Source organism: Cyprinus carpio, chromosome B16 (assembly GCF_018340385.1).
Source record: "Cyprinus carpio isolate SPL01 chromosome B16, ASM1834038v1, whole genome shotgun sequence".
In the NCBI taxonomy this organism is placed as follows: domain Eukaryota; kingdom Metazoa; phylum Chordata; class Actinopteri; order Cypriniformes; family Cyprinidae; genus Cyprinus; species Cyprinus carpio.
In genome coordinates, this window is record NC_056612.1 from 13,676,439 (window position 1) to 13,701,900 (window position 25,462).

The 25,462-nt window shown below is 35.5% G+C and overlaps 1 protein-coding gene across 2 annotated transcripts in view; it reads right to left on the reverse strand.

Annotated features, from left to right (window-relative positions):
* Positions 1-610: 610 nt before the first annotated feature.
* Positions 611-25,462, reverse strand: part of LOC109106504 (phospholipid-transporting ATPase ID-like) — a 35,904-nt gene continuing 11,052 nt past the window's right edge. For both annotated transcript variants that reach the window (XM_042740873.1, XM_042740872.1), the window contains 27 exons: positions 19,623-19,681; positions 19,401-19,514; positions 19,051-19,149; positions 18,829-18,890; positions 18,641-18,713; positions 17,906-17,976; positions 17,733-17,812; positions 16,750-16,908; positions 16,583-16,671; positions 16,273-16,469; positions 14,501-14,709; positions 13,399-13,433; positions 13,134-13,302; positions 12,717-12,905; positions 11,749-11,864; positions 10,188-10,352; positions 9,994-10,105; positions 9,800-9,905; positions 9,460-9,688; positions 7,952-8,135; positions 6,416-6,639; positions 6,249-6,332; positions 5,911-6,156; positions 5,625-5,763; positions 4,507-4,637; positions 3,460-3,948; positions 611-2,022 (listed from right to left, as the gene is read on the reverse strand). In XM_042740873.1, the coding sequence (XP_042596807.1) occupies positions 1,924-2,022; positions 3,460-3,948; positions 4,507-4,637; positions 5,625-5,763; positions 5,911-6,156; positions 6,249-6,332; positions 6,416-6,639; positions 7,952-8,135; positions 9,460-9,688; positions 9,800-9,905; positions 9,994-10,105; positions 10,188-10,352; positions 11,749-11,864; positions 12,717-12,905; positions 13,134-13,302; positions 13,399-13,433; positions 14,501-14,709; positions 16,273-16,469; positions 16,583-16,671; positions 16,750-16,908; positions 17,733-17,812; positions 17,906-17,976; positions 18,641-18,713; positions 18,829-18,890; positions 19,051-19,149; positions 19,401-19,514; positions 19,623-19,681 (3,929 nt within the window). In that variant the 3' untranslated portion in view covers positions 611-1,923. The remainder of the gene's footprint in view (positions 2,023-3,459; positions 3,949-4,506; positions 4,638-5,624; positions 5,764-5,910; positions 6,157-6,248; positions 6,333-6,415; positions 6,640-7,951; positions 8,136-9,459; positions 9,689-9,799; positions 9,906-9,993; positions 10,106-10,187; positions 10,353-11,748; positions 11,865-12,716; positions 12,906-13,133; positions 13,303-13,398; positions 13,434-14,500; positions 14,710-16,272; positions 16,470-16,582; positions 16,672-16,749; positions 16,909-17,732; positions 17,813-17,905; positions 17,977-18,640; positions 18,714-18,828; positions 18,891-19,050; positions 19,150-19,400; positions 19,515-19,622; positions 19,682-25,462) is intronic.

Sequence of the window (25,462 nt, forward strand, 5' to 3'; positions counted from 1 at the left end):
CAGATCAGGTGGATTTGGCTAACAGACACTGAAACAAACTATCCATAATATGACCTTAACTTCTTACTTCAATATATGTAAATGCTTTTATGTGTGTGTAACCCCTCTCTCCCGGGTCCTCGCTGCCGCACCTTGTACTTGCTCCGAGTGGACCTCGAACCTGGGTCTCTGGCATGGGAGGCGGACGCACTAACAAGGAGGCTAAATGACTGCAGCCACTAGCGTCAGTTGCTAGTGCGTCTCTTGAGATCAGGGGAGTGAGGTTTTTACCTGCACAGCACCTACTCGCTGGCCTCCGTTACACTCACCCCCCTAAACCTCACTCCCATCCGGGTCACGGCACCAATGTAACCCCTCTCTCCCGGGTCCTCACGGTCACACCTCGCACTCGCTCCGAGTGGGCCTCGAAACCGGGTCTCCGGCATGGGAGGCAGACGCACTAACAAGGAGGCTAAATGACTGCAGCCACTAGCGTCAGTCGCAAGTGTGTATCTTGAGATCATGGGAGTGAGGTTTATCTGCACAGCACCTACTCGCTGGCCTCCGTTACATGTGGATGGAAAGAGATACACATTTAAAAAAAAAAAACAAAAAAAACACTCACACAAAGTTAGCTTTTAAGGCATATAATTGTTACCTATTTAACATTATGAGAGCTAGGCCTAACTTTAACAGGAAACAGGACAAGTATGGTGCGCAGTAACTTCTCACACATCTTTATCGAGTTTCTTGGTTTGTCACACCCATTCACAATAACACACATCACTGTGTTTACATTCTTATAAGCCCATTTACCTAAACATTTGTTACAGTTCACTGGATCAATGCAAATGCCTAAACCCTCAAGAGTTTGAGGTTGAATTGGACTTTATGTCCAATTCATGTCCAAGCAGTCAGGGTTGCAGCACCAATATGGTGCAAAGAAATGAAAGAGGAAGAACGGGTTCATCCAGCAGAATCACGTTCTCACTGAGAACTATAGTGTTTTATCACAGAACCACATACATCTTAGTGCTATTCTCAGCAGTGGGGAAAAACAGAACATCTATAGCCTTCTCTAACAGTACACAAAGTTCACTTGCTTGAACTCAAGTAGCATCCTTAACCTCCGAGCAACAAACAGACAAAAAGCTGAAGTACTTGACTCAGCAAAACAATATGCTGACAAAAAGGTCAAAACAGTATGAGACCACAAGAAAGTAATTAAAAGATTAAAAAACAGAAGAAAAGATAAACCACTCTTAATATATAGACACACAGACAATCCTTGATCTGACTGAGATTTCAAATGAACAAGAAAAGATTCAGAACTACCCAATTTGAATACAAAAACATAAAACCTGATATAGCTGAGGCTGATACTTCAGGTCATTTAGTTATCGGTAATATCTGTACAACTGTTACATGTGCAGTGTATTAATATATCGTGTTATGCATTGATATATTTATAGTAAAATATGAGACAGAAATGCTTTAATGTATAAATTTTGGATTTTTAAGATAAAAATGAATGAATCTAATTTAACGTAAAATGTCATTTAGCATATGAGAACAATTAACCTATTTGGATAGTCAGGTGTGTTGTAATATCAGCCTTGGCAATGTTTTTTAGTGGTTTGTTGTCTGATAACTTGGCTAGAATGGAAAACTCAGTCATAAACAGCTCAAATAACAGCAGATTTGTCCTTCTCGCTGACAGGAAATCTGAGAAATGAGCATAATACAGGAAATGTATGGTCTTTTGCTGTCTGTACGCACAAGTTAAATCTGCATCCATTTCCATGTGTTTTAATTCAAGCATGTGTTTACTCCCAAACTGTCTGGGGCGCTGTCTTCACTGCCCATGTCCTCAGACAGAAACATGAGCACACGTCAGAAGGTGTGAGTGTTCACAGGAAGGATTCCAGTTGGTCCATCTATCCATCACTCGCCAATGGAAGTTTCTTCTGCAATGGGAGGTGGACCAGGACTGCTGGCACCACTGATACGAGCTCCGGTTCCCTTCCACACAAACGGTGCTTCCTAGAAGAAAGAATGAAAGGTCTTAGAAGTATCTGCACTAGAGTAAATGACAAAATCAGACATCATTTACTCACCCTCGTATTGTTACAAACCCAAAATGACTTTATTTGTTTGGTTACCATTGACTTTTATTGTAAAAATAAATACATAAACAGAAGGAAGAAAGTCATACAAGTTTGGAATGACACAAGGGTGAGTAACTGATGACTTGATTTGTTTATTTATTTTTTATTTTGGGTGAACTGGATTATTGCATTACTATAATAGTTAATGAACTGAAGCTAATTACTAAAATTCTACAGAAAAAGATTGCTTTTAATACAATTTTTCCTAAAATATTAATCAAAAATGTTATTTTCAAGTCAAGTTTTTGGGGAGAACATGGACTTTAGGAAGTATGCCAGTTTGCATAGTGTTGAATAGCGTTGTGTACTATTTCAGAAATCAATCAGTAAATTCAGTTTGCCCTTAATCCCCGCATTGCAACCACAGCTAAACCTTTTCTGTTGAACAGTGTGTCAACAACAGCTGCTGTCTGAACCAATAGTTTTGCTTTACATTTTTAGATTTCAGCTCTGTGTGAGATCTATGTCCAAAGAACAGGCACTGAAATATATGCAAATCAGTAAAGAGGGAAAAAGAAGTGGGAAATCCAAAACAGCTAAGCTTTCAGATTTTAAACATTTACATAACCATTGAAATGCAACCACTGCATTAATAAAGTTATTGATGTGTATACTGTGTATTAATATCTATATAAAAAATGATTCATTCAATTCATAAAAAAAAGTGAAGACAGTGTACTGTGAAATATTAAAACTATTTAAAATAACTTTTTCTATTTTAATATATTTTAAAATGTAATTTATTCCTGTGATGGCAAAGCTGAATTTTCAGTAGCCGATCCTTCAGAAATCATTCTAATAGGCTGATTTGCTGGTCAAGAAATATTTCTTATTATCAAATTTGATAACAGATTTGTGCTACTTAATGCTTTTTATAACTTATACATTTCTTTCAGTATTCTTTGACAAATGAAAGTAAACTGAAATGTCTTATAAATGTCTTTTATGTCACTTTTTATCAATGTAATGCTTTTGGTGAATATAAGTTTTAATTTCTTAAAAAAACAGTAATGTATACATCACAAAAAAAAAGAATAATAGGGTTTTCCTAATTAGAACGGTTTTGAGCTGAGACCACTACTATGTACAAAAGAGAGAAATGAAAGTGTTTTTAATAGTTCTGCTTCCTGCCGTTTTCTCCTTGGGGGAAATTTAATTTTTTTGTCAATCCACAAAATTAGTTTGTGTGCTCCTACAGAATCAACGCTCTGTCCAGTGTTGAATAACAAACTATACTTGTGCATGTTGACTTGCATGTGTGATGTATCTGCATGTAATTTGTGCTTGAACTTGTTTTCAGATGTATATTTACCTGCACAGTTGCTGTACTACATTCTCCGACCTCTCTTACTGTACACCTAATAGCACTGAGAGCAATTTCATCAGGGCTGTGAGCGAGGACAGGTTCATTACTTTGTTGCTCTGCCTCGCCTGCTGCTGAGGAAGACGTGGAAAGGGGTGGAGCTTGAGGGGAGGTGGTGCTGTTTTCTCCAGTGGGCGGGGTGTTTTGCGCACCAGGGCTGTTTGCGTGTTTTTTTCTGCGAAGGGTATCGATCCAACTGCTGCTGTGGCGAGAAGCGAATGTGGCGAGAGCAAGCGAGCTCAGGCGCATATTTTTTCCCGATGTGATCAGCTCGCCGAAGCCCTCCTGATGCGCAAACGCATAACCAGAGCGTCGAGATCCACCTCGTCCCAAGCGGCCAAGAGTACTGCCACTGGCTACACCAGCACCGCCCACTCCACGACCAGCACGACCACCAGGCTTCCGCTTTTTCTGCAGCACAAGTTGAGTGTGGCGCACCTGCAGAAAGACAGTGAGAAAACAATAAAGGGCGGGGATGAGTGTGAGGGGATAACCAGAAACTAACAAATGTGTTAAACCTACTGATGCGAAACAAATATGATCTATGGTATGAATCAGAGTGTGCAGTAATCAACCAACCATAACTATCCAACAATCAGAAACACAATTTCAATGAGCAGTGCTTGAGACCATTTAAATTAATTTATTATATATATATATATATATATATATATATATATATATATATATATATATATATATATATATATATATATATATATATACAGTATATATAAATATATATATATATATATATATATATATATATGTGTTAATATTAATAACTAACATTAAAAACATGCAACACACTTATTAAAATTCATAATTCATTTAATGATCACAAAAAAGGGAGAACTTTTAATCATAATAAGTGTTTTTTAAGTCTTGTCTTTACTGTGTTATAGTGAATGTTTGCTTGGGTGAACATGGATATTAACAAATTCAAAAATGGCGTGCGATTTAGGACAGACAAACTATGGTCACACTCATACTCACAGTATCTGAGAGCTGAGGTTTAAGGTCCAGTTTGAGAAAGCGGAAAGCAAGGACTGGAGCAATGCAGATGACGGTAGCAAGAGCAATAGTTAACCACACCACTGGCTGTCCGAGTGTGTTATGAGCACTTCCTGTGGTTAATTAACACATGGGATTCACACAAAACAAAAAATAAGCCACACATATTCATACACAATTTAATGTAACATATTTGGATCAAGATAAAATACAAACAAGATCTAATTTAAAATTACACAATTTAAAACTTATTTTAAAGATTTTTTTTATATATATATTTACTATTCATTATATTTTCATTATTTAATTTAGGTTAAATAATAGTAACAAATTTATGTATTCATTTTTTAGATGACCTATTCATTTAGTGTGTAGCCTACATGGTTGTCAAAGGAATTTGACGTACAATACCATTTAAAAGTTTGAGGTCAGTAAGATTTTTAATAGTTTTGTAAGAAACCGTTTGTGCTCAATCAAAAATACAGATAAAAAACAATAATATTGTGAAATATTATTGCAATTTTGAAAAAAATTTTTTTTGTCTATTTTAATTTATTTTAAAATGTTATTTATTCTTGTGTTGACAATGCTGAATTTTCAGCAGCCATTACTCTTGAGTGTCACATGATCATTCAGAAATCATTTTAATATGCTCATTTAGTGCTCAAGAAACAGCTTTTAATTATTATTAACAATGTTGAGAACAGTTGTGCTAATAAATATTTATTTTTGTGGAAACCATGATTTTTTTAGGATTCTCTGATAAATAGAAAGTTCAAACAGCATTTATTTGAAATATATATTTTAAGTCGTCACTGTCAATTTTGATCAATTTAATGCTGAACAAAAGAACAGGATTTCTTCCAACAACAACAACAACAAAAAAAATCTTCCTGACCCCAAATATTCAATGGTAGTCTATACATAAACATTATTTATTATTTTATAATTTCAAAACCTGAATATAGAGTAATGCTGTCTGCATTTGCAGATGTTATAGCTGATAAGTTGTGCTTGTGACACATACTGTATAGACGTTATCAGCTGTGGGTTTCTGTTTAAGATGGCAGCCACACATTTAGGCCAAAGTGCTGACTCACCAAGGAAATGGAACTGTTTGGGGAAGATATTGAACAGAATGCTGGAGTGCATAGCGAAGAGGATAGTGAAGTAGGTACCCAAAGATCCCCAAATAAAGAAGTGATTTATAGCCGTCCAATAACCTGTGTCCAGAGCAATCTAGAAACAAATAGCAAAAAGCTTGGGCTATTCAAAACCGTTCTAAAATTCCTTGCTTCTATTATATAAAACCTTAAACTAAAAAATAAACTGCAAACCGTACATATAAATCAACAAGCACTACTTAAGTGCTAATGCTGGACTCACTTGGACGCTGACAACGATGACAAGGGCCGTTGCTGTTGTTACAGCAAAAGTTTGATAGTCTGCCAGCGGGACTCCATTGCTCTGTGTGGCGTGAGAGAGAACGCCGTAGGGAATGAAGAAGAGAACCACAGACGTGTAGATTCCCTGTGCGATGCAGATGAAGAACTCGCGCTTGTTAAACAGCAAGTTTAGCTGACCCGGCTCATACAGCTTTGGATACTCCAGACTCCTCTGTTCAGGAACATCCTGAGACAGAAGAAGATTGAGGTAAGAGTAAGTTTCTTATAAAAGGTAAACAAAAATGATTCAGCATTAGGTGTATGTTTGCTTTTTCTTACCTGATCGAAGATGCCCATGGCCAACACAGGCAGGGATGTGTATACGATATTGTAAAGAGTGATGAAGTACTGGTCATAGACAGTCTAAATGAAAGAGTAAACACATCCAAGGTTATGACATCTCCTCATGCATGAGACACTTTTATGAGACTCAGAATAAATCCTACCTGCGCTGAGAATCCACAGAAGAATCCGAACCAGAAGTGCACCATAGTGAAGGCAAAGTTCTTGTAGAAGAAGTAACAGAGAAAACGGCACATGCGCAGATAGGACCAGCGTCCGTGCACCAGCAAAAGACGCTGCAGGAAGCGAAACTGGGAAAAAGAGTAATCTGATGCCAGCACAGCCTGGATCCCCTCCTGTCCGCTGATGCCCACGCCAATGTGAGCCGCTGCAGAAAGAGAGAAACAAACCATTTCAGATAATGCAGTTCAGATATTGAACACATTTGAAGGGTTTGCAGTTAATACAGATAAAACAATTCTACACACCATATATAAAGACCCATTTATACTGTGTGAGAAAAGAATTTTTTCATTCAGCCTTCTGAATCAGTAATAGGCTATTGAACTCATTAAATGTGAAAAATGATTGCATTAAACATACTGCATATCTCAAGTTAACACATTCAATTTGATACCCCTAAAAATAGATCACAAATATTTTTTTTTTCTTATGTTTCCACCCACTTGAGGTCGCCTGAAAGTCCCTGGAGCCTAGTTTGAAAGCCCCCTGCTCTTGGTTATAATCCATTTTAGTGCTGGTCAGGTTCAATGGTAGGTTAAGGCAGATAAACTAATATGTAAATATCCCACAGACTAAAACAATAGATTTGGGGCAGTCCAAAGTGATTTAAATCAGTGAAAGAGATTTGTCCTTCACACTAGTATCACTGTCTATCAGTCTTTTAATGAGTGTTCTCTGCATTTTTAATGTTCCTGAGATTGACACTTGACTACACACCAGCAAAATAACCCGCACACACCCATAGCAAACAAACAGGAGATGGGACATTGCTTATGACATGGGCAAGAACATGTGTGTGTGTGTGTGTGTGTGTGTGTGTGTGTGTGTGTGTGTGTGTGTGTGTGTGTGTGTGTGTGCGTGTAAATATATTGAGTTAAGGACAGCACAGGATGGTGCAAAGAGATTTGGACATAAACCACATCCTCCACATCTCGTTCTTATCCATGTTCACAGGAGCCTTTTGAAATATAGTTGTGACACTGTGAGAGCCCACTGGCACAGTTCTGGGATGTTTTTGCTCAGTTAAGGGAAATGAAGCAACCACATGCAACAACAACAAACTGAACGGACTGACCGAATATCAATAATTTGGTTTCTCTGGGGCACCTTTGCACAAGCTAAAAAGGAACTAGAATTTGAAGTTTGGGCTCACAAAAAATTTATATTAAAAAAAAAAAAATAAATAAATAAAAAAAAAAAAATAATAATAATAATAATAATAATAAATAAATAAATATATATATATATATATATATATATATATATATATATATATATACACAAAATTATAGTATATTATGTTATATTATTCAAATTTTGATGTGTTTTATTTATAGCTGTAACCAATCCTAGTAATTTGACTCTGAGGACCCCAATGTTTGCACATCAAAACAAATCAGCCGTCAAAAAGAAAGTTTTATTCTCCTGGCAAAGACTACAAGTGTTTTTTCTCTTACTCTTTATCATGCTGACGTCATTGGCTCCATCTCCGATTGCGAGTGTGACAGCTTTCTTATGCCGTTTAACCAGCTCCACCACCAGAGCTTTCTGAAGAGGAGTCACTCTGCAGCAGATCACTGCTCGACAAGCACACGCCGTCTCCAAAAACTCACGCTCCATATCTGCTTCCAAAGCATGAGCCTGGCCAAGAGAGAGAGGGAAATATTCTGTGCTAGTCGGTAAACTGGATTAAAATGGAATATTCCTCAATATCCCTTCTGAAAAAAAAAAAAAAAACCCTGCTTAAACCAGCCTAAACTGGTTTGCTGGTCTTGACTGGTCGGTGAGCTGGATTTAGAGGGGTTTTGGGAACTCAGATGAACCAGCAAAACTCCAGCTTGGTCAGAGCAGCTTAAACCAGCTAAAATCAGGGGTTTTCATCCAAACTGAAATGAATACCATTAATCTGATATTTAAAAATGGCATCGTTCAGATATCTTCTCAACAAAATCAGTGTTGTTATTATTACCAAAAACGTAAAACTATTAAACTTGTTCTTTACTTGAAATAGAGCTGAAATAAAATTAAATCTAAATATTAAATGACAAACATAAACATAGATTAGTTTAAGAATCCTTCAATAAAACCATGGCATAAAGTTATATTTGAGTTTATTGCATTATAACATCTTACTTGTGCAATCCATTTGAAAAATAATGAGTTCTATAAGGTTTGGACGCCCTATAAGAACTATTTGGAATTATAATCTATATTATAAAAATAAGGATTATATTCTAATAAACTCTCTTGATGTTTTTAATATATTTCTTAAGTTTATTATTTGCTACTTTCCTGTTTGCTATTAATATGCAATTTTGAGCTGTGTTTTTTCACTGTTGCTGTTCTTGATAGTTTTGCCTTCCTTTTATTTGTGTTATAATAAAAATTTAATTATAAAATTTTATAATTAACAATTATAATAATAATAATAATAATAACATAACATAACAATAACATAGCCTTGGAAAAGAAATGAAATTAAAAAGATGAAATACTAAAATGACTAAAATCAAAATTTAAATAAAAATATAGCTAAATAGAATTTTAAAAACAAATCAAAATGACAATGTCACCTGACCAAACCGAAAAACAAGTCTCATCGCATCCGGTGAAAGTGTTAACCGCAGCAAAATCTTAAAGTAATCATCTAATCTAGCGAATTGTTTTTTTATTGTTTCCATTTTATTAAATTTTAAAATTTGAATGTTAATGAAAAAAGAAAAAATTGATATCAACCTGCATATGTGATGAACATCGGTTATGATCATCTCCTTTGAAGGAATCTTGATTAAACAATAATCCAATTAATAATAATAAATATTCATTCAAACTAATAAGAAATTTTACTGTAGCATATACGTAATTCTAAAATAACACTGAATAAACCTAATTCAACTCAACCTTCAGCTAAACCGAAGAGCATGAATAACATTCATATCTAATTCCTGAATGCTCTTCCACCCACCAAGCTGTGTCCGCTGATGATGAGGGCGAACTCTCCACTGATCGACTCCAATAAAGAGGGGGGCGGAGCCTGAGAAGGGGGACATTTACTCTCATCAGGCATGCAGTTAGCTGCACCGCCACCTCCACATCCATTTCCAAAGGCACAAGCACCACCCCATCCCTGAGCTTCAGCTTCCTTCCCTCCATCTCTGGTGCGTGTGGATTCCAGCATTCGCTCTCTTGCTTTCCTAAAAAACATAAGAGGATGAGGAAATGAAAAGGCCTTTCCTGAAAGGCTTACATCTCTTATATTTCAAGGGTTGTTGGAAGGACATACTGGACAAACATCACCATTGTACCTCAGTTCTTCACGTACGCTTTGGACAGTGTGTCCATTAACAATGAAGATCTCCGTCATGTCATCTGTCAGCATTTTACATGAATAACCAATATTCACCGCAGTCTCTGTCACAAAAGGAGAAAAAGACATTATTATGGTTTTAATTGTCAAGTAAATAATAACAGTTGTGGCCTGTTCTTATGCAGTTCTTACCCTGTTTGTCTCCAGTAAGCACCCAGATCTTAATGTTAGCCAGTGAGAGAATAGCGATAGTCTCAGGAACCCCCTCTTGCAGTTTATCTTCTATAGCCGTGGCCCCCAACAACTATGACAAGGATTAAATAGTTAATATTATTAACAAAAAGACTAAGGAAACAAAACAAAAGGAATTGGACACACAAACACACCATCATGTCCTGTTCGATCTCCTCATAGGCTGCAGCCAGCCGGTCATCTCTGCAGTCTGTGGCTTTATCAGCACCACGGAAATGCTCTGACCACTCCTCCCACTGCTCCTCAGACAGATCCCGATAGGCCACTGCGAGTGTCCGTAAGCCATCACCTGCATACTCCTGCATACACACACACACATACACACACATACACGTCAACATCAGCTCATCATGATATCGCTTTTCAAAGACTATCATGGTTTCTCAAGAAAAAAATAAACTGTAAAATCATAATAGTGTGAAGTATTATTACAATTTATAATAATTATTTCCTATTTGACCATATTTTCAACACTTCATAATAACCTTAATTAATAAATCATTAACTAACATTATAATCCTTAACAGATCATTAGTTAATATATATTTACATATCTAGAAATATGAGATAATGTGCTTGTTAAGTAAGTTTATTAGTAAACATTAACAAGCATATTATCTCATGTTTCTGGCTCTCTGAATATATAATAACTAATAATCTTTTAAGCATTATGTTAGGTTTGCCAATGATTTATTAATGAAAGTTATAATAAAGTGTTATATTTTTGTGGAATCTATGATACATTTCTTTCAGGATTCTTTGATGAACAGAAAGAACAGCAATTATTTTAAATGCATTTTTTTTAACAATGTAAAATTCTTTCTTGTCACATTTTCATGTCACATCAGTGCATCCTTGCTTAATAAAAGTACTCGGTTACACTTTATTTTAAAGTGTCCTTGTAATTATACATTTAAGTACTGAGTAATATTCATTAACTACATGCACTTATTATTTATGATTAGGGTTACTTGCAAGTAATTATGCATAATCAAGTATTATTATAATAGTAAGTACATGTAATGTGTAACAAGGACACCTTAAAATAAAGTGTTACCAAGTATTCATTTCTTTTAAAAAATATCGTACTGACCCCAAATTCACTGTAGTAAAACTATTATAAATAATAATATACCAGTAATAATTATCAGAAACTATAGTCTATTTATAATTAAAATAATATTATACAAGCACTGCTTTCAGTATTACAAAAACAGAAATCATTCACTTGTTATCAAAAAACAAAACAAAAAAAAGATTAAATAAATACTTTTCTTTAAATTCATGCAAAGTATGAATTTTTCATACTACAAATGTTTTGTTCCCAAACCGTTTCCCTAAGTAGTGATATATTTTCCCCTATATAGTGATATCTTAAATTTGACTAATTTTGCAACCCTGTCCTCTTGCAACTGCGTTTTATTTACATATACATTTATTCATATTTTACTATTATAAATGTTCATTTAATTCCTAAAAAATAACTATATCACAACAAAAATCCCATATAATGTTAAGTTAATTCAAATTTTGTAAAAAAATTAATAGAGCTTAATTTCTAAAACATCCACTAGAGGGCTCTGTTGTTTGTCTTATAAAGATAGCAGCAGCCTGTGGGGTAATTTAGAACTTCACACAAACAGTGCTAGGCTAACAGTAAACACAATAAACAAACCCCAAAAACCAGACACTCACGTTGAGGTGGTCTGAAGTGACATTCATTAGTTCATGGTTGCAAGAGTGAAGCCTCTCAAAAAGCACAGTGTCTGCGCCCTTACAGTACAGACGAATACGGCCCTCTGGATTCCTCACTGAGACACACACACACACACACACACACACACACACACACATTAAATTACATCTTGTGCATCTGCAGTGATGGGAGTAGCTCTTTTCTTATTATAGCTCCCATTATCTCATAGTCCTAACATTATCGGATTTCTTTCCAGATAATGTATCTTGAATTAAGCATATTTCTTACCCATTTGGCAATGAACTGTATATGTATATGATTTAGGTATATGATTCATTTTATAAATCACAAAACAAATTATCATATTTTTAAGATATTTTGGATATTGTTGTGGAGAAAAAATGCTTAAAACTTATTAAGAGAAAAATCTGCAGTGCACTCAATAAATCTCTCACTTTTTTCATGTAAACAGATCAATTGTACATAAATGACAATATGCAACAAAAATGAAATGGCTGCTGCAATGTAAGCACCACTTACCCAAACATAAGGGCCATAATTCAGCATTATGAGAGTGTATATGACACAAACAACACTTTCTATATTGAATTTAGCGCTAATGTTCCACTTATTTATGATGCTTGGCAGGGCAGTATTTATGCTGTATCTAGATTCCTCAGTCCTAAGGGAATTTTACTGGCTCTTTCTCTTTCTCACAGTGCTAAACCATCTGCCATTACAGCCAAAATAATGTTTAAAAACTGTACACTCTGGAGTTTGCCACACTTAACCACACAACAAAGTGTGTGTGTATGTACCTAGCCACAGTTAGGGCTCAAAAGTAAATCAATCTGACAAAACTTTACTTTTTTAAATGATTTCATGTGGAGGAGTTTTCATTTTTGTGACATATTGCATATTGAGCTTTTCACAAAGTTGCAGAACTGAGAGTGTGTGCTTGTGTTACCTATGACAGACATTCTTTTGCGGATGTTATTGAAGTCCAGGATGGCGAGGAGTGTGTATGTGACGGCTTTGCCGAGCTCTTGTGTGGTGACTGTGCCAGGTGTGCGAGAGCGAAACACAAAGCCAAAGTTGCGTGCAGCTGTTACTAACGCCCCCTCATCTGGAGACTGAGCCTTATACAGAAGCTCTCCTAGGAAGTGAAAGACAGAGACAATAAGCAAGGAGGACAACAAGAAAAAGGACAGATAATAAGATAAAATAATCACATTACAATCCAGAACTACTATATCATTTCCTTCTAACAATATTAAAGTCAACAGCTTCCTTAAGTAAACCTTATTTAAACCCTTCCATCGGATGAAATGGCTCTCTGAGTAAGGCAGATAATCGATCCTCAAAGACTGTTCCAGATCCTTACCCTCGCTCTTCTCCTCGCTCATGACTGTGTGGCAGAGAGATAAGACCCGGAAGAATTCATGCACTGCTGGTTCTCCCTCCATCACTGCGTCTAACAGAAACTGGTCGTAGAAACAGAAGTCCCGGGCTGCTAAGGGGTTCCACGCACTGAAGTCCAGGGCCTGGACCCTCTGAGGATAACAGATTATCTAAGATATTTCTGAGCAACAATATTTTAAAAATAACAAATTCTTTAATTCCAGAGAGTGAATCTTGGATGCACTGACCTTCTGCTGAGCTCCCAGAATGTTCATCACCTCACCTGTGAAACAAGAGACAGAATGAATTGAGATCTGTAAGAAAAAACCCAATACAACATATTTATAAGTCTATCTATCTATCTATCTATCTATCTATCTATCTATCTATCTATCTATCTATCTATCTATCTATCTATCTATCTATCTAATGTATGTTTATTTAAATGTTGATAACTATAAAATATACAATAATCACAAAAATTATATTTTAAAATAGACACCAAATTGTTATAAATCTGCAATCCTGCTAAACCATCTAGGCATTTTATTTATTTTTTTATTTGATTATTTCATCCATTATTATTTATTTTATTTATTTTTATTTTCAATAATTAAATGATTTTATTATTATAAATACTATTATTATTACCTATTTACTTTTTTATTGTTTATTTAAATGTAATTTAAATCATTAAAATAAATAAATAAATAAAGAGTAGAAAAGAAACATTAAATTTTTGTTTGGACATTTTTGAATATTAAGTTTTAAGTGACTACTTGTTCAAAATTATATATATATATATTCCAATAGGAATATGTATTATTATAAATATTAATATTAAAATTTGTGTTATCTAATAATGTACAAATAAAATATCTTATTTATGGTTTGTTTGACCTCTTAATGATTAACATTTGATCAAATGAAAGTTAAGCTTTCAATGGCCATTTGTTCAAAAATAAATAAATAAATAATAATAATAACAATGATAATATAATAATAATAATAATAATAATAATAATAATAAAGATTTTAAATGTTTCTGGCTATATTTTGTATCTAATTCAAGTGAACAGTTGATAATTTTATATTATAAATCAACGATGTGTTTTATCTGTTTATTTGCTCTCTCTCTCTCTCTTTTTCTCTCTCTCTCTCTCTATATATACATACATATTTACTTGATTGGTAAGCAGCTGTGTAATAAATAAAGTAATGTACAGTCAGCTGGTCATTATTACCACATAAACCACATCAACATGATGCCAAACTGATACAGTATATATGATAATGGCCATCTGATTGCACATTATACCATGAGTATAACTGCCATATGTTGCTCCTCACCATATGTGTGACCGTTGATGGAGCACTTGTTGAAGGTCATGATGTTCTGGGTGAGTGTTCCTGTCTTGTCACTGAAGATGTACTCCACCTGTCCCAGCTCTTCATTTAGCGTGGTGGTCCGGGCCTCCGCTGCTGTGTTACTATGACTGCAGAACATCCGCCGGTCCCAATTAATGAAATAACTGTGACCCAGACGAATCACCTCCACACTAAGAGATTCAGACCGATGGAAAGAGAAACAGACGGAGGGTTATCACAATGCAAATGTGACCTGCTTTTCAGTAGAAACACTCAATTTGCCAGCAGATCTCTGACCACATGGCAAACTCACAACAAAACACACAAAAATACACACAGTTTTCCTGTTCTAAAGACATAGGTTATTTAGTATGCAGCTGAGACAGACAATGGGACAACAGTCTACCAGACCATTAAAAGCAAGATTTAATTCATAGAGACTTCACAAATCTGTCATAAAACTGCAAAAACAGATTTTGGGTATGTGCTTGCTGTGCCATGGTGCTGCTCAGTGCCATGCTGCAGTTCTTTCTGTAAGAGTCTGTACCAGTCAGAGGTGGGTTACATTCACTGGACCACACGGCAGAGTTAGAGCTCATTCAGAGGGCTGGTTCAGAAAGATTTGGTCAGGATTTTAGTGGTGTTATACAGGAGGCTGTTGTTATGTCAGAGAGAGAGAAAAGGGGAGTCTATGGGGTCTATCTCTTACCTGTTAGGGAAAGTCTGAGGAAACATGAAAACAACAAAATAAATAAAAATAAAATAAACAGCACAATGCATAAAGGATGCATTAAGCATAAAATGAACTTAAGCTAGTGCGTCCAAAAAAAGCATCTAAATCAAAGAAGAGAAGTAGATTTTAATTGGAATTTTCATGAATATGATAGACTTTGGTGTCTCCAGACTATTTAAAAAGGAATGGAGCAATAGATAAACTAGTATCTGACATAAAAATAACTGAACATGAAAACTAGCTAGTCCTAAACATATCAAATGTTTGCAACCCCCTTAAGATTCAGATTTTGGCCTGACACTAAGGTCTTGACCTTCTAGTATACAGCAAATAAAAACAGCATCCAGCAACTAAAATCATGCAATGTTTTTATAAAAAATATTTGTAATTTAATTAATTTTGTGTAATTTTATTCTTTTTTCATTTTGTATTTTGTTTTTTTTTATTATTCAGATTTAATTTACTGCGTTTATTTCAGATCAGTTTTAGGTAAGTTTTAGTTTAAGTTTACTTTTTTTTTAGTTTTTGTTTTTTTTATTTTTAAATTTTTTTTGTTTTTTGCCAATGAAAAATTTCATCTATTTTCAGTTTTTCATTTAATATTTAGATTTATATTTCAGTTAACAAAAGTGTTTTTAATAGTTTAAGATATTGATAATAACCCTGATATAACAACAAAACAATTTTAAAATAAACAGTTAAACTGATATTTAAATAATTGTAGGGAAAATGTAACTTAAAATGTAATGTTTAGCATTGTTTATCCCTAAAAATTAAAACTTTAAAATGTAAAAAATTTGGATAATTGGAATAGTTGACAAACCTCATATAAAATAAATAGGACATAAAACCGCTCATATGAATTGTAGATTTATGTTCAAAAAATGTTACTCCTTCAGACCATTTACCATATTTTTTTTATTTGACCACATTTAAGTGCCACCTGAACAGTTCCCACTGGATAATTCATCATTTCCCCTCCATTACGACATTTCTCCCTCCACATCTTGCTCTCGCTCACCTGACATAGAGGGAGATGGGTACGACTGTGTTGAGGATGATGACATAGGACCAGAAAGACAGGAAGGCAGAGAACAGGAAGTTGTCCACTGGAGGGTCCCAAGGAAGAAAGCTCTGGAACAGAGCACCCACTTCTTTTTCCCAAACTGCATTTCCTATGGCCAAGATCACTCCCATACACACCAGGAACCCAAAAATCTGAGGAGGGGCAAATTACAAACATTAACTTGCAGAGTGTATGCTGTTTATATATTTCGGTACTGATATCTTCAGAAATTCAGCAGAGGTTTGTAAGTGAGTGTGTTTCTCACCCACAGCACCAGTGTATTCATCAGTCTGTCTATACTGGTGCGCTTGAACTTAGTCCGTCCGCTGTTCTGCATCAGTTTGGTGTCAGGACCTGAGGTGCACCATGACCGGTTAAAATGAAAACTAATCACACACGCACACTCATATTCACATAAACACATACACCAACCTGCGAAAATAACAAGGCCATAGCAGCTCTCTGTGTTGCGCAGTACGCAGCCGCGAAGCAGCATGTTCTGGTTGCTGAGGGGGTATTTGCAGTCTTTCCAATACAGAGTCCCACAGAAACGGTCAAGCTTGTTGTTGGGAGGCTCACACACCACTTCTCCTGAACATACAAATAGCATGTGTGAAATATCAAAACAGTATTATTTTATATAATATGTGTTATGACCAACTGTTCAGCATCCTGGGTTTCAGTACAACCTATAAGCTTTGGAATTTATTGTTGTTCTTTAAAAACAGGAAGCGTGGGTGGTCTGTGCTGACACAGGTTTGATGGTGTGTGTGTGTGTGTGTGTGTGTGTGGCAGTATATTGTGTTGGGTGTTAAAGAAATGTTGCTGAGAAACTGGCCACCACATAATTTACTTTCCGCACACTTTGACTCACTGTATCTTTTGTTTTCGCTTCCTCCAGTAACCTAACTCATCGTGGGGTCAAACAGTTGTTGCACTTTTGCATTTTTAGCGCATCTATTCAGCCCATAATCAAATTGATCCTGACATTATCTGCGCTGGTAAAGCACTTCATCATGCATACTTAAATAAAGTCATTATTTAAAAAAAAATTATTTATTTTACTTTTAAGCTATTTTGCACAGATTTCTTTTGGATGAGTTTGTACTGTTACCTACTTTGCATAATTACTTTAGTGAATCTGTGCTAAAATATGTAAATAAACAGTGGTTATCAGTGAGTGCAACTCACACAGGAATACCACCAATGAAAATATGCAATTCCTTTTATTGCCTTTCTATTTTTGTTCCATAAACTTCTGCAAATCTGAAACATACTGCACGCAAACATGTTCCCTCATTTATCAGTTCACAAGATTGCTCAGCTGTTTCTTTTTCTTACTAGTTCACTTTTTCATTTCCACTCTGGCTAACTTTCGCATCTACTTGGAGCGTGTTCAATACCAAATCACATACCATCAAACTGGGCCAGGTTATTAGGATCTCCCAGCTCTGAGGTAACAGACAGAGACTGACGCACCTTCATGTTCGTCTCGCTGTGGCAGAAAAAATCATCGACTTTTTACTGAGCTGCACTGGAAGCATGAAATCATGTTATACACAAATTCAAGAAATAAACACAGTCATACCCATCTAGTTCTGCAGTTTCAATGTAGCAGAGGCCATGTGGTTCACTGCTGGACAACAGGAGCAGGTCAGCCTGTAACACATATACAGTATACAGCAGTGCTATTATTAGCTGAAACTATTCAAATGTTTTTGTTAATTAAAATAAGCTGAAACAATATAAAATATAAATATAAGGTGAAAACTTATTCCAAATGCAGCATTTCTAAAGCTGCATTTGGACACACTAAGATTACTAATTTGAAATAAAATAAATGAAAACTACATTTGAAATAAAAAAAAATCTAAAAAGTAACATTTTTAAAAAACTAAAATTAATAAATTATGAAAGCACATGACTAAATTACAGAAAAATAGAATTAATTTAAGTAGTACACAAAGGAAAGCTATTCAAAAATATCACTTAAAAACTATAATATTATCTATGTAATCTTAAAATAACACTGATATACAGTGAGACCAAAACTGCATTTAGCATATTAACAAGACACCTAAACTGCATCCTTGAGACAGGGTTACATAACCAAAGGCATAATCAGCGAATTAGACCTTGGCTACTGGATCAATATCACAGTGCAGTATTCGAGAGCAAATGCATCAGACATTGATGCGTACATGACCCTGAATTACTGCAAGTAATGTCTGAGACTGCTGAGCTAGTAAAGTGTCTTTTTATTTTATTAAACCAAGTTTAATTCATTCATTAATGTCATTAAGGACTATAGAGGAACACTCACTGCCACAAACTGATTGTTCTCCAGTTTGATGATGTCACCCACTCTGACATTCATCCATTTCTCCTTCTGAAGACTGAGAAAGTGAAAAAAAAAGTATAGGATACCCATCAATGCTTTGTGACAACAACATTTATATTTTCTTGTGAACACAATGTAAAATGAAGTGTGTATATTAACATGAGACTCACATGCCACCGATGAGTACCTGAGACTGACGGTTATTCACCTGGTTGTCACTCTTGTGACGAAACTGTGAGAGAAACAGAGATGTGTGTGAAATGTGTGTGCCTGAAGGCTTTTTCGTGTGGTAGTTGTGGTGTGTTAGGTGACTGGCATGAGTGTTACCATATTTCTGTGTGAAGGGGGGCTTGGCAGTTAAAGTAAGCTATATGTGTGTGCCAGAGACTCACATAGTCATCGGTGGCATCTTTGACTGCAGTGATGCTCAGCACCAGCACTAAAGGCACAATGGTGGTGAACCAGGATAATGAGGAAATCTGTGGAATCAACTGAGACAAAAACGTACACACAATTACTTTTTAAAGCATTTTTATAGCACTCACTAATTCACCTACTAGTGTTACTAGTGTAATTAGTGCGAACATTTTTATAAGCATCCATGTGCTTGCTAACTGTAGGCTTTAGTAATGGAGGAATATTGCCATGGTCATACCCATGAATTGACCTTTCCAAAATAAATTACTTTTTTTCTCTACACTTGTAATAAGCATTTAAAGTCACAGTTCATTCATTCATATACCTGCAGTATGAGGAGAAACAGGAAGTAGGTATTGGCAACTTCCTGGAACTGCTCAAACAGGTTGACTGCAAGGAAGGTAATGATGTTGTACTTTGAGGTCATGATGCAGTTGCTCTGTGGACAGTGAAAGAGATGATGGGGAGAGGTGAAGGAGATGCAGAAGAAAACTGTACACTTAATCTATAGTATATTTGTGATGTATAGGCTGTATGTGCGACTTACAGCATACTGGAACTTCTCATTGTAATCTCTATCGTTGGCTCGGACTCTCCTTTCCTCCTCTGTGAAGAAAACAAACACCGAGATGTAAAAATTGCCTGAAATACATAAACTATAAAAAACAATGTTGATGCCAGTGATAGACCATTACAAACTAGTCTTAATTTTTTTTTCCAGTTATTAATGTCTGGAAATGTTTTCTCTGTTTCAACCACGTGATTTGCTGTTAAGTAATGTTCACCCAAGAACAAAAATTTAGTAATTGTTTACGCACCATAATGTCATTCTAAACCACTCTGACTTACTAAATGTTTTGGTGTCCATTGACTTTAAAGGGATGCTCCACCCTAAAATGAACATTTTGTCATCAATCAATTACCCCCATGTTGTTCCAAACCCGTAAAAGCTCCGTTCGTCTTCGGAACACAATTTAAGATATTTTGGATGAAGACCGGGAGGCCTGTGACTGTCCCAGATTGCCAAGTAAATAACAGTGTCAAGGTCCATAAAATGCTGTGTATGTTCTTCTGTATCATCCGCGCCACAAGGATGCACTGTTTCTATGTGTATTTAGCTTTGATTTGAAAGAAAACAGTGCATCCTTGTGGCGCGGATGACACAGAAGAGCATACACAGCATACGGAGATATGCAGAGACAGAGAGGAGACTGATGACAAAGGAATTATTGAATAAAGTCGTTATTTTTGTTTTCTTCGCTTACAAAAAGTGTTCCCATCGCTTCATATAACCCAGATTGCGGATCTGATGGCAGATGGAGTATTCTGACGATGACTTTGACACTGTTATTTACTTGCCAGTCTATGGGACAGTCACAGGCCTCCCGGTTTTCATCCAAAATATCTTAAATTGTGTTCCGATGATGAACTGAGCTTTTACGGGTTTGGAACGACATGGGGGTAAGTCATTAATGACAAAATTTTCATTTTGGTGTGGAGTATCCCTTTGAGTGTATGATTAAAAAAAATCTCAAAATATATTTTTTGTGCTCCAGAGTATACATTTAAATATAAATATAAATATAAAGAACTACCCTTTTATGGTACTGTCCCACACGCTATAATACTCTAATATCATCAAGGAAACTGGACATTTTTATTTTCTTGGAATGTTACAAATCAATGATTCCTAGAATGTTAAGTTGTTAAAAAAATTTGTTAAAAGAACGTTGCATGAACATTATACTAACCTAAAAATAACATTATACTAACATTAAGTTTCATGTTTTAAGAACTTCTCAAAATTGCTGTTCCCACAACCAAAAAAGAATATTTGGAAAACATTATTATTTAATTAACATTATTATATAAATATATAAACATAAATTTGTTAGCTGGGTCAAAACAACTTGATTTTTCTCTCATCTGAAGCTTCTGAAATGCTTAAACACTACTGAAAGGGAAATAGAAAACGCACAACGTGGGCCTTTAATATGTTCACACACACGCACACACACACACACACACACACACACACACACACACACACACACACACACACACACACACACATATATCATGCGTCAGAGGGTCATGTCAATGCTAGACACCAGCTTTAATCAAGTGAGATAGATCTGTGGTTGCTAAGGCAAGCTCAACATAACAAAGAATAAGGAAGTCGTGGCTAATTGTAGTGTGACAGATTAATTTCTGCATTATGAGACTGAAAACGGGACTGTGACAAAATTGCTGCGGTTAGCACATAGTCATAAACTTGCTGTTTTCACTTCTGTTGAAAATGAGACTCACGGTTTCAAAAGTTCATACAAAGCTCTTAACACCACAGCGTTTCAGCCAGACTGACAAATAAAATACAAAAACACACAAAGTAGTAAATAAACACACCAGGTTGTATCTGAGAAAAGCCTTTTCTTTTGGTTCTCTCATCTTTTGACAGAAATTGTCGGATTCACTTTGCTATACATCTCTCACATCCTGTGCTCACAGCTGCAGTTTTTTTATGCTGGGTAATGGCCACTCCATGTGACAGCCTGAGTGTGTGTGTGTGTGTGTGTAGCGCATCATATTATCCATGGGTGACTCGCAGCATCTTTTTGGAGGAGACACGTTCCTCTGCTCTACCCTGCTGAAAAGATCTTAGACCAGCATGAATTTCCAAACACTCTAGAATTTGTTGGCTAGTACTGATGGACCAAGGAACTGTTGAGCAAAACATCCCAATCAGATCTCTCCTCTGAAGAAAAAAATGACTCTTCCTCACCCTCAACATAACCTATCACTGTGGTAGTTTGCAAGATGCATATTATACAGATAAAGATAAAATGAAGCATTTGGTTAGTCTGGTTTCACTCTGTGCTGCTATAATATTGATGAGAATCTTGTACGAAAATAAAAAGACTGACCTCATTACTCCCTGCTCAGGAGTAAGAGAAAGAGGTCTGATGAATGGCCAAGAGCTGCATCTGCACCATTTACATGGGCATCAAAAGGTCAAACCCATAAACCCATGCACGCGAACAGATATAGCCAGTCTGTAGTCTGTTTCCTCCTGCATGCGCCCTTTACACCTGCTCTGGTCCTCTGCTCAGTCACCGAGACTCTCTCTGCCTGTGGTTTCCTGTGTTAAGACAGCTTGGCTCTCTCATATTCCGCTGCTCTAATGGCCAATTTAAATGCACTGCCCACATAGTCAACACACAGTAACACACTGAAGTAAGCACTTTAAGCTGCCAAAAAAAAACAAAAAAAAACCATGTGTACACCACCAGTATAAGAACATTTATCCTGTTACTGGGGCAGTACCCTTAAAAGTACACCTTTGTATTCTTAACTGTATGAAGATAAGTAGGTCAGGGTACTAATATGTGCTTTTAAAGACAGAGAAAATTCTGTCAGCATTTTCTCATTCTCATGTCATTCCAAACCAGTTTGTCTTTCTTTCTTCTGCAGAACACAAATGAAGGTATATTGAAAAAATGTCTGTTTTTTTTGGTCCAATGTTGTTTGGACCTCAACGTTGTTCAAAATCTTCTTTTGTGAAAAAGAGAAAATCAAATTACGCAGGTTTGGAATGACACAAGAGTGAGTAAATGATGACAGAATTTTTTGGGTTAACTATTCTTAGGTACCATTCCTAGGGTCATTTGGGTCAATGATGCACCAGGTTATAGGCTGTTCACACAAAGTATTAGAATGACTTTAATAGAAGTTTTAATAATCATTCTAATTCTATGAGAATAGGAAAGTAATAACACAACTAAAATGATAATGAGAGAGGAATGGGAATCACTTTCAAACTATTTCTTCAGCTGCTGAATGATAAAAACATTGAGATGCAATCGAAATCCAACTTTATAAAGTCCAAGCATTTAAAGCTGCAGATGTAAGATAAACAGAACATTACTGTGCATTGGTGTGAAGCTAATATAGTTATCAATACAGTTATCTTTTTTATTCTGTATTCTTGGTTTGAATAGACATTGTGTTCCAATGATAGGCCTAATAAATGAAACCTGTATTTCTCTAAATAGGGTTTTTTTTTTTTTTTTTTTTTTTATGAAATGGGATACGTTTGGAATATTTTCAGATTTATCAGGGAGTGTAACCTGATATCAAGTGATTCTGTAGTTACTCATATTTTATATGAGTTTGAGGTTCAGTCCTTGAACTCGATGCTGCTGGGTTAGTGTTGGTCCTGAAGCAACTTTTGTCATTGTTGACATGGGTCACACTACAGTACAAGCTGCATACTCCATGAAATAAACAGTAAAAACGTCTTTTTCAAGATCATAATTCTAAAAATATAGCATTTTGATGTCCTTCATATACTGTACATCAGAAAGTTATCTGTGGTAGTATCATACAAACATGAATAACCATGAAGACTGACTTGGACTTTATTTAACACACATTTAACTCACTTAATTAACTAACTTCCTTTATTGTATTTTGAAAAGCTAAAATCTGTATCGGTCCTCTCAGCTATCCTTGTGCTATCTCCTTCCTGTCCCATCACTCATCCTATACTCTTTCATCTTCTAATCTCTTCCTCAAGGTCACGTCTTTACCTTTGCTTGTGGCTATCTGTTGTACTCTCTGCCTCTCTGTTATCAGTCCTGATGGAAAACCACACTGCTGCTCCCAGAGTCTGAGCATGCATTACCTGCCTCTTGGCTGCCAATGACATAATGGCATTGGCCGTTGGAGGGTCTGGTTCCATCAAGAGAGCACCTCAGCAAACTGGGCCATTAAGCACTTTTAACAATACAGCCAAGGACAAGCGAGAGCTGCAGTGAAACGTTGCTTGTGTGACGTTTCTCAAAAAAAAAAAAAAAAAACAGCCGTTGACAGAGAAGGAGTGGTTATTGTTGTGATTCAGCACTACTGCCAAGGACATCCGCTACGCTAGCTCACAAATCTGTGCAAATTCAAACAGACCAGCAAAGTTATGCATGTGCAGTGCTGCAATGCATATGTCTGTGTAAGCTAGTGGTGCATAGACTTATCTGAAAGTCACGTGAAGCTTTGTTGTGATTGACATGATGTTCATTTTTTACCTGGATATATTATTCATTTATTCAAAAATACATTAAATACACATTGAATACATTTCTTCTATTATAGTATTCTGGCATAGGCCTAAGCCTATGCTCACCAAGGCTGCATTTATTGGATGAAAAATACAGTAAAATATCTAATACTGTGAAATATTATTCTAATTTAAAAGAATTGATTTTTATTTTAATATTAATATTTTTGTTTTATTCTGGAGATGGCAAATCTGAATTTCCAGCAGCCATTACCCAAGTCTTCTGTATCAGATATTTGAGAATATAATTTTTTGAGAAGGAAAGGTTAGTTAAATATTACGTGATACAACCACTTAAAAACATGATGGTATAATAATTAATAATTTTTAAATAATAATTAAATTTTCTAAATTGGAAAAAAAAACTTTTTTTTTAAATGATTAAAATGAGATACTCACATATATTTATGGTTTTACCACATTTTTTTTTCTTTAAAATTATATAAATGGTTTTTCAAATCATATGAATCTAACAGGAAAACAAAGAGCATAAAGAAACTTGCATATGCTATAAAACAACCTTTTAAAGTTTTTTCTTTATCTTGGACACTTGCTTTTTTCATTGACCTTGAAGTCTGAAGAAAGTAAAATGAGAGCAAACCATGATGTGAGAGAAACAAAAGTTCAAATAACTTCAAATAATATAGATTCTTCTCAAGTTAACACCAACTTTGCCTTTTGAAAAAACACAAACAATTGCTATCAAAGGGAATCTTTCAGTCAGGTCTCAAAAATAGTGCACATTTAATCAAAGTGTCAAAGCAACACTAAAGCACCACTGAAGTTTCTGTTGTCTCCACTATTTCAAACCATTTGTCCCATTTAATGTCTAAAAGAGACAAGCCACAGGCTCAAATTAGCCTCTTAGTGGGTGAGCTAATTGCTACTGTACTCAAACCTTTTTGCACACACAGCAGAGGAACAGCCAGAACACGAGCCAAATGCATGATTCCATCCTTAACAGAGGCCAAATACTCACTAATGTATTCATGTAAACGCTTGCATTTGCTTAAAGAGTTATTCTCTTAATTTACTGCTTTAAAATTTTACTTCTCTCACATTCTCCAGAAAAATATGTTCAGAGAACGTGTACTATGCTATAATGCCAAAACATATGCTGAGCATCATGAAGCATTTATTTATTTGATAAAAAAAGCGCATGACCTCCACATGACCCTTCATTTCATTCCAGTCTCTGTGCAACATTTGCTTGCTTTTGCTCTCCCTCCTCTTGCAGTCATGCTCCCATTTCTCCATCCCTTCTTCTTTTTGCCAAG